Source organism: Oryx dammah, unplaced genomic scaffold (assembly GCF_014754425.2).
Source record: "Oryx dammah isolate SB20612 unplaced genomic scaffold, SCBI_Odam_1.1 HiC_scaffold_15, whole genome shotgun sequence".
In the NCBI taxonomy this organism is placed as follows: Eukaryota; Metazoa; Chordata; class Mammalia; order Artiodactyla; family Bovidae; genus Oryx; species Oryx dammah.
In genome coordinates, this window is record NW_024070199.1 from 42,851,089 (window position 1) to 42,860,525 (window position 9,437).

General features: G+C 59.3%; 1 protein-coding gene across 2 annotated transcripts; it reads right to left on the reverse strand.

Moving 5' to 3' along the window:
* Nucleotides 1–228: 228 nt before the first annotated feature.
* SLC29A2 (solute carrier family 29 member 2) lies at nt 229–9,208 on the reverse strand. 2 transcript variants are annotated; one of them, XM_040256368.1, is made up of 13 exons: nt 9,045–9,185; nt 8,516–8,718; nt 8,175–8,256; nt 6,223–6,383; nt 5,822–5,961; nt 5,325–5,459; nt 4,620–4,717; nt 4,320–4,404; nt 3,179–3,315; nt 2,807–2,912; nt 2,620–2,705; nt 1,677–1,876; nt 229–995 (listed from the first exon to the last, which is right to left on the reverse strand). In XM_040256368.1, exons 2-13 carry the CDS (start codon nt 8,542–8,544, stop codon nt 884–886), a joined length of 1,371 nt encoding a protein of 456 aa, XP_040112302.1. In that variant the 5' UTR covers nt 8,545–8,718; nt 9,045–9,185; the 3' UTR covers nt 229–883. The 2 variants fall into 2 exon arrangements, with proteins under 2 accessions (XP_040112302.1, XP_040112301.1); XM_040256367.1 differs by having other exon boundaries at nt 8,516–9,208.
* Nucleotides 9,209–9,437: the final 229 nt, after the last annotated feature.

Genomic DNA, 9,437 nt, shown 5'->3' on the forward strand with positions numbered 1-9,437 from the left:
GAAGAAGAGCACCTACAGGGAGGTGGGGACTGGGTTCTGGCTCTGCCAAGAACTGGTCATTACCTCGGGACTGGGTTTCCTCACCTGTACAGAGAGGGGCACAGTCCCTGCCAGCCTCCCTCCAAGGGCCTCAATGTGGCTTCAGTGAAAGGGCAAGGTCGGAAGAGTTTTGCAGACTGTAAAATGCAGCTCATGCCTGCAGGCTAACTGCAGTTCCGGGACCCGGGCCCAACTGGGCTCCGGGGAGGGGACACAGTGAGCACTGGCGACGTAGACATTGTTTGAGGCCTGGAGGGTCCTTTGAAATCCCTCAGATCCCTAACTCATTCTCCCCCGTCCCCTCAATCTCCCTGGATTCCTCTGTTCTTGAAGTTCGAGAGACCCGACCAAGGGGTCGCTGAGGCCTGGAGAGAAGAGGAGGTCCTGCCCTGGACTGGCCCCCAGCCCCACACGGACTCTGAGGCCGCGTCCACACCAGCCACACGGTTGGCAAGACTCCACCTGTGGCCTCTGAGTCCTGGCGACTCGCCAGTGGGTTTGTAGAGATTAACGAACGCAGTCCTGACGGTGAGGATGGGCCATGGTCCTCGGCCCTCTTTTCCCTGATGATCACCCTTTCAGTGAGGTTTTATGTGCATCCAGACAGTGCGTCAGCTCCACTCCTGGGTGAGGGCTGGAATGGCAGGCGGTGAATTCTTCCTAGCAGCACTCCCGGTGGCCGCCAGCCCTGGAAGGAGAGCTGTGCCCACCTCTTGCTGGAGCCCTCAGGCCACAGGGCCCCCGCCCACCCGGCCCGGTGGAGGCTTGAGCCTGGCCCGTCATTCCCCCAGTGCTGGGCCTCAGCTCTGAAGAGACACGCTGGGAGAGCCCTTGACGGAGCGCTTCAGAGCAGCGCCTTGAAGAGGAAGGAAAGGGAGGCGCCACAAGAGAGCCCCAGCGCCAGGAAGAAGGTCATGAGGGTGCCGGTCACCTCCCTCTCCTGTGGCAGCACCTGCCTGGAACACACAGGAGAGGACCTCTGAGAAAAATGTGGGGCCCACCCTGGACCCAGCCCCCTGCCCTCTGCCCCTCTAACAACAGGACAGAAGATTTCTAGTCTGGGCTGGCCCAACTTCTGGGCCACTGTAATGAGGCCCTTCCCTCTGGACTCCAGTTTCCTGATCTGTAAAATGGGGCCACTGGACACGGATGTCTCTCACGCCCCTGGGGTCCAGATGCCCCTGCCTTCCTTCTTGGCAAAGTGTCCCCTACCTGGTCTTCCTATCCTCTCTACGCTCCCTTGTCCCCAGGGTGAGCAGCCCAGGAACTCTGCTTGTGACCTCAACCTTGGGTCCCCTGCAACTGAGAATGTGGGAGAATAGCTGGGCCCTAAGGAATGACAGTGCAACCTGCTTGCTCCCAGAGGGGGAAACTGAGGACCAGAGCCGAGGCCCCAGAATCGGCCTGGGCTGCCTGACTAGGTAGGAACCTCCCAGCTGAGTCCCCTGCTCCTCAGCTCCTGGCCTGGGGCCAGTTCATCAGTGAGGGCCTGGCCTGACGGCAGGGCACCAGTGAGGCCTGGAGAAACAGCTCGGGCCGGGCTGGCCAGAAGCCGAACTCTTGGCGGCTGTCCCTCTTCAAGAGTGAGCCCACCTGCCTGCTCCCAAGCCCTCCCCTGGCCTTCCCATCCCCTGGACCTGGGCGCCAGGCACATGGTGAGGGACACCAGGTAACCATTTGAGACAGCGAACAGCAGCATGAAGGTGATGAAGTAGGCGTCCTGGGGGAAGAGGATGGGCAGTCGGGACCTCTCGGGCACGTGGCACAGCATGAAGAGCGGCACAAACAGGACGCGCAGGCAGACCAGCAGGGGCAGCAGCCGGCTGTCCTCGTCAGGCTGCAGCGGAAGGCGGGGGTGAGGGCGGTCCCCAGGAGCAGCGCCTCTGCTCTGGGCCGCCCTCGAGAGATTCCACTATCACTTCCCCCGACCTACCCCACGTGAGCCAGGGAGGACCCAGCATGGGGACCTCTGGAGAGCGAGGGGCAGGGCCAAGGCCACCCCGCCCATAAGCACCCAGCCTCTGCCTCTCCTGAGAGCCAGTCTGTGCTCTTTCAGTGGCAGAACTAGAAGAACGTCTCCGGTTTTCAAAGGTGGTTGCACTGAGCACCCCTGGGGGTTCCAAAGAACCCTTTGGGGCTGATGGGATTGGAAACTGGGGACCCAGACCCGATCAGAGCAGCTCCTCTTTGATCTACTATATTTGTTGTGTGTCCTTGGAAGATTTCATTGAAAGAAGCAGCATCGTGGCGAAAAACAATCCAAATGCTAGGAATCCTGCCTGACCTCTCACATGGTGCAGGAACCTCTGTGTAAACACTCTCCACGTACCAGGGGCTGGGCCCTCAGCTGGATGCTGGAGACAGAGGTCAACTGGACATGGCTTCTGCTTTCGGAGAATTTAGTCCAAGCCCTGGCTTGCATGCCTCCAGGGGCTGGTGCTCTGTGCTAATTGGCTGTTCCATTACCAAACCCAGACCAGGGCCAGTCAGTGTTGGGAAGTCACCCTTCTGCGCTTTTTCACGCTCTCTGATCCTTGACCGCTTCTCCAAACATCCAATCACCCCAGTAGACGTGCTCACCCACAGGAAGTAAGAGGTTAGGCTCCGTCCCAGACAGTCCATGACGTTGAAGAGGAGGAAGCAGCAGATGGGGTTGAAGAACTGACCTGGGTCAGGGACAGAGGGGCTCACCCTGGTCCAGGCTGCCCGCTCCCCTCCCTCCCCTCCACCCCCATTGCCCTGTCCTCTGCCGCTTCCCACTACTCACTCCACTTCCCAGGACCGGTGGAGCTGGTCACCATGGCTGTGATGGCCGGGAAGACGGACAGGGTGACTGTGAAGACCAACACGAGGCACAGTGCCGTCAGCCAGATCTGGGAGCCAGAGGAAGGGGTGTGAGGGGGCGGCCAGACTCGGAGCCCAACATGTGGCCACAACCCCTCCACCCAAGCCTTGGCCCCGGGAGCGGGACGCTGGAGCCTGGCCCAGCGTGTCCCTGACCCACCATGACCCTGTCACCTCGGGGTGGACAAGCTGAGTACTAAGGTCTTAGTCCATTCTAAGAGTCTCTGGGGTAGGCTGGAGAGAGCAGCTCTCTCTTCCCCAGGGATGAGGGTTGGGCGTTGTATCCAAGCCAAACCTTCCGGAGGACAATGAAAACTGAAGGTTTTTCTGGCTTCTGGGGTTCCTCTGGTTCCACCTCTGTCTCCTTCTCAAGGTCAAGATCCAGAGTCAGGGCTGCCCTCTGGGGGCTGTTGGGAATCCCATTCTTCTCATCTGGGGCAAGAGGAGAGGGCAGGGTCATGCCTGTGACAACCAGGCCGGAGGAGGGGAGATTCCAAGCAGTTAAAACAAGTGACCCTCCACCAGCCCTGGTGCAGGCCAAGAGAATTAATGGAAATATGCCAACCTACTATTTATTAGGCTTCCCTGGTGGCTCAGTTGGTAAAGAACTGCCTGCAATGCAGGAGACCCAGGTTCAATCCCTGGGTCAGGAAGATCCCCTGGGTCTTCCCTAATGGCAACCCTCTCCAGTATTCTTGCCTGGAGAATCCATGGACAGAGGAGCCTGGTGGGCTACAGTCCATGGTGTTGCAAAGAGTCAGACACGACTGAGCAACTAACACTTTCACCTTCACTGTTTATTAAGTACATACATGCTTCCTTGGCGGCTCAGAGGTTAAAGTGTCTGCCTGCAATGCGGAAGACCTGGGTTCGATCCCTGGGTCGGGAAGATCCCCTGGAGAAGGAAATGGCAACCCACTCCAGTATTCTTGCCTGGAGAATCCCATGGACAGAGCAGCCTGGTGGGCTACAGTCCAGGGGGGTCGCAAAGAGTCGGACACGGTTGAGCGACTTCACTTTCTACATGTACCAGGCACAGTTAAACACCTTAGAGGGATTATTACACCACCACTGCTTTATAAAAAACAAAAACAAAAAAACCCCTGAGGCTCAGAGGGGTTATGTGACTGGACTGAGGTCACACAGCTTGGATGTCTTGAAGCTAGGATTTAAACTCAGATACACCTGGATCTAGGACCTGCAGGCCTGAAGCTCTGCTGCCTCCCCATTTTATGGAGGAGGAAACTGAGGCCCAAAGGGCAATTGAAGGGATGACTTCAATCCCAGTGACTTCCCTTCAAGATCGTCTGCCTCTGCTCACTTGAGGCTCCTAGAGATGAGGGGTCTAGTTGGGGACAGAGGTGAAATGCTTCCCTGTGGAGATGGCTCCAGCCTCCCCTGGCTCTTCCACTTCCCCGGCAGGGTCCCGGGCTCACCAGACTGGAGAAGCTCAGCTTTGGTCTCCAGCTCCTGACCTTGCGCCTTCGATGGTTTCTTGGCCAGATAGTAGCGGGCAAACTTCTGCAGAAGGAAAGCGTTGTCCCTGCCTGGCTTGGGCTGAGGTGCCTGGATCCCTCCCCACCCTGCTGACTTAGAGGCTGGGGTCCCCCAGTGGCTGACTCCTTTGGGGATCAGGACTGGGCCCCTCTGCCTCCTTTGGCTTCTCTCAGGGCCTCAGACTCAGGGAGGTATCTGTGATGCTCCAAAGTGGGCCTCGAGCCCAATACCAGGCTCACCAGGTGGGGCAGGCTCAGGTAGCACACGATGGACATGACGGTGCCCACACAGGGCGTGATGAAGTACCCCAGGGCGGACGTCTGGGCATCCACACCACCTGTGCAGAGACTTCAGCTGCAGAAGGGAGGTGACTGTCCACCAGCTCCCGCAGGGAGCTTGTCCTACTTCGCAGTACACACATCTCAGATTCACCTCCCAGCCTCTTCCATTCTTCCCACTGACACTCAGGACCCTTGTGCAGGGGGCCCTAGCCTGGCCCTTCGCATCTCTCACTCTGTCATTTTTGTTGAGCACTTACTATGTGCTCATTATAAATGCATGCTTCTTACAATCTGAGTATGGAGCTGTAAGAATCATTCAGGTTGGGAAGCAAACACAGGTAAGTGCCTTATCCAATGCCCCTGGCTAGAGAACAGTGGAACCGGAGTTCAGGCCCAAGTCTTTCTGAATCCCACACCTGTCTCCCCTTGCCTCAACCTCAACCACTGCCACAGGCCAGGGCTGGCCTCAGGAATCCTGCCCTGGGCCCCAAGTTAACCCAGTCCTCACCCATCATTCTCTCATGGTAGGACTCAAGAGCCCCACACCCAATCCCCAGCTCCCCCATCACCCCATCACCTCTGTCTCGACCACAGCCCCAAAATCTCATCCTTAGCACACGCTCTGCTCCCCAGAATCCCAGACTGCCACCCAAATCTACTCACTGGCCATGGATATGAGCATGGCAAGGGCAGCGAAGATCCCGGCCAGGCCCTGGCCACTGAGGAAGAGGGTGCTGTACTTGGAAGGCATGGTGCCCAGTTGTCCGAAGAGGCTGCCTTGCAGAATTGCACCGAAGGCTGTGGAAGGACAGGATTGGGGGCAGCTGCTCAGCTAGGTAGGCCCCAAGGGCTCCCTGGAGAGGGTGTCAGCTGGGTGCACAGGGGACTCTGGACTAGGCTGGACACTCTGGTGTAACACCCCACAGGCATCCCTCTTCCGGGGTGCAGCCCTGGGAGTGAGGGGCTGGGGGCCAGAAGACCTGCTCTCAGGTCACTGCGGGGCCTGGGACGAGTGACTTCTCTTCTCCTCTGAGCCTCGGTTTCTCCTCGGGGATATGGGTGATGTTTCTTCTGTCTTCCCTTCGATACCTTGGGCCCTTTCAGTTACAAGAGGCTCGGCTGAAGCCCTGGTGGGGCAGGGGAGGGGCGGAGGTGCTCACAGTTGATGAACCAGACGGAGGCCATGGTGATGGAGAAGAAGAGCCCGGGGCTCATGTCCACCTTGACCAACACCGCCGTCAGGGTAAAGAGGAGCAGGATGACCAGCAGGCTGCCCAGAATCCGCACCATCTCAGGGATGCTGTTTGGAAGCGGGAGGGGCAGAGTGGGCATCGCTGGGCTCGGGCCAGGTGAGGGGAGGAGGGCGAAGAGTTTCATCCCAGCGCTGGACAGTGGGGGCCGGGGAAGGACCCAGAGGGAGGGGAGGGAGGATGGGAGGGCTTCCCCCTCGCCGCCCCGCCCCGCGCCCCCCACCGCCCAGTGCCCAGATGGAGCTGCCTCAGCAAAGGGGGCGGGACCCAGGGGGCGGGCCTGGGACTGAGCCCCGGGGCGGGGCTCTCACCACTGGTACAGGAAGGAGTTGAGGAGTGTGAAGAGCAGCAGCGGCAGCTGCGACAGCAGCGTCACCCAGTTGTTGAAGTTGAAGGTATCTGCGGGGCTCGTGTGGTTGGTGCCCAGGGTCTCGGCGGTGCTGTTGGCCCCCGCCAGCCGCCCTTGGAAGTACTGTCAGGAGGCCAGGGGGTAGGGTACAGGGTTACCCCACAACCTACCTACCCTCGGGAACCCCCCAGCCTTCTTCCTCTGCCTCCTCCCACACCCGGGATCGCTCCGTTAACTTCTGCGGGACTGTCTCTGTCCTTGCGCTGTCCCCAGTACCTGGCACGTAGTCGGAGCTTGATGAACGTGCACGGAATTGAACTGAAGTCTGAGACTGAGCCCAAGCCCAGGAGCCCCCAACTTGGGCCGTGCTCCATCTCTGGATCACCCCTCCTCTCCCGTGCCTTGGTCGCGGCCCCCACCCCCACTCCTGCAGCAATTTCTAGATTCCTGGGTATTTATGGAGCTCCGACTGTAAGCCAGGCTCTGGATCAGATGCTGACCAACTGCTTTCTCTCTGGAACACACATCCTGCTACTGCTGCTGCTGCTGCTGCTAAGTCACTTCAATCGTGTCCGACTCTGTGTGACCCCATAGACGGCAGCCCACCAGGCTCCTCCGTCCCTGGGATTCTCCAGGCAAGAACACTGGAGTGGGTTGCCATTTCCTTCTCCAATGCATGAAAGTGAAAAGTGAAAGTGAAGTCGCTCAGTCATGTCCAACAGTCATGTCCAGCTGTAAGCGACCCCATGGACTGCAGCCCACCAGGCTCCTCCATCCATGGGATTTTCCAGGCAAGAGCACTGGAGTGGGGACATCCTGCCACAACTCTGCTTAACTGCCCCTCTCCCCACCCATGGCTCCTTGTGGCCTGCAGGGCAAAGCCCTAAGGTTATGGAACAGCATTTGGGGCCTTTCCGAACTAGTTTCTGTTTTGTGGCCCATTTCTCATTCCATCCTGCTAAGCTCCAGGCACCCCAAGCTCTGGCCCTTTCTCTGTACAGGTTGGCACTCTCTGCCTCTCGTTGCCTTCACTAGGCTGCTGGCTCTGTTTGAAATGCCCTCCCCTCTCTGACCACTCACATTCCCAACACAAATATTTTACCTACCCTTCTCCCAAGTTACAGATCACCTTATTATTAATCAGAAAGAATTGCTCTCTCCCCTGGGGACCCACTGGACTCTGCTCCAGGCTTGGGATGGCACATGTCATGTTACATTACCAACATTTCCTTGGCACCTATCTTGCTCTCAAGACCAGGGGCTGGTTCATCTTTGGGTTTCCAGGGCCCAGCACAGAGCTAGGCACTGAAGAGGCATCTGGAAATTGTTGCTGTTAATATACAAGAATAACCCCGTACCAAAGAGAACACTAGCCCCGGATTCCTGCCTTCCCTTGAAATAATGTAAGCTCGGTGAGGATGCAATCTTCCTCAGCTATAGTTCCTCCTATAACCCCAATGCCAGGAACTCTAGGTGTACATTGGATGAATGAATGTAATTCATGCTATTTCAAAGAAAATCAAAGGCTTGGATAACCACTTTTGGAGTGACCAGCCCAGGAATAATGCCAAAGGGGAGTTGGGTGGGTAGCTCCTCACTGGCTCCACAGGATCTCCTGACCTGGTGGCCTTGTGCTAGGATCTGGGCATTCCTGAAAGCTTGTGGATCCTAGCCACGAGAGAGGGTCCTCTCCTCTCTGCGGCCCTCTGTTTCAGCCGACAAAGGGGACACAATGAGAATTCCCTAGGAAATCCCATGGACAGAGGAGCCCGGTGCGGCTCCAGTCCATTGCGGTCGCAAAGAGTTGGACCGACCGAGAGACTGACTCTCACAGGCAGCGTGGTGGGGAAAGGCCGCTGGAGGGACGGCTGGTGGTTGTGGCCTTGGATCTATCACTCCAGCCACGAGTCTCACCGGGATGGCTGTGATGAAGAAGTTCCAGGGGAGGAGAGTGCCCAGCCCGAGGATAAAGAAGCTGATCCCGACCAGGTGGTAGCTGTGAGGATCAGACAGAAGGTCACTCGGAGGACTTCCCTCTCTGGCGGCCCCTCCGCCTCCCAGACCAGCACCCTCCCCCCACGCCGCTCGGAGAGCGGACTACAACCCCCATCACCCAGGCTCAGGCACCCGAGGCAGGGGACTGACGGGAATTGTAGTTCCAATTAGTCTTCTTTGCGCTTTAGAGAGCCCAAAGGGAGCGGCACTGCGCTGCCCACGGCCCCCATACGCCGCACCGTACATGGTCCCCAACTTGCCTGTCCCGCGGGGCGTCTCCTCGCGCCATGGCCGCCGGGCAGGATGAGCCGGGGTGGGAGAAAGAGGCGGGCGCCGCACCTGCACCCGCCCCGGGGCCCGTGGGCCAAGCCGGGGACCCGGGAGGCTGGGTCTGGCCGGTGGTGGACACGGGAAGCGGGGTCGGGTCTTCCACGGTCCGAGGCCGGGCAGTGGAAGGCGGAAGCTAGGCAGGAAGCCCCACGCCAGTTTCGCCTGGTCTCAAGTACCGCAGGCTCGGACCTCGGCTCCGCCCCCGGGGCGGGGACAGTGGGGAGCCCCACCCCTCCCGGCCCCCGAGGACCAGGGACTCCAGACTCCAGCCCACCTGGAGTCTGACCTCCTGGTCCCCGGACTCCACCGCTCCCCGTGCCCCCCGAGAGGCTGTGATCCGGGAAGATTCCCCCGAATCTGCGGGCGCCCGGCCCCGACCCGTGCGGGCGGGTGGGGGGAGGTAGTAGGGGTGTCCGCCCCGCCCCGGCCCCCTGCCCGACGGAGTGCTGTGGAGCTAACCTGGCGCGAAGTTCTCCAGGCTCCGGCAAGACGGAGGTGGTGCCGTGGCGGTGCTAGCGCTCGCTAACGTGCAAGACCCCTGGGTGGTAACCCGAGCGCGGCCAGCCCCGGGGGAAGCCAGAGAGACCGTCTGTCGCCGGCGGTCCTGGCTGGCTGCACTGAGCTGGGTCCCCCCTGGGAGGCAGAGGGGAGGGCCAGGTGTCGGAGCTGGCAGAGCCCGCGGGCAGATCTGGAAGACAGACAGATGAACTCTTCTCCTGCAGTGGGTGCCTGGGGAATCGCCGGGACTTTGGGGCGCACAGCGGAGAACAGAGTCAGCTTTAAATTACAGTGACTGAGAAAGTTACTGTGTCTTCAATTCGCTTTCAACCTTTTAGAATATGACAAAGAGGA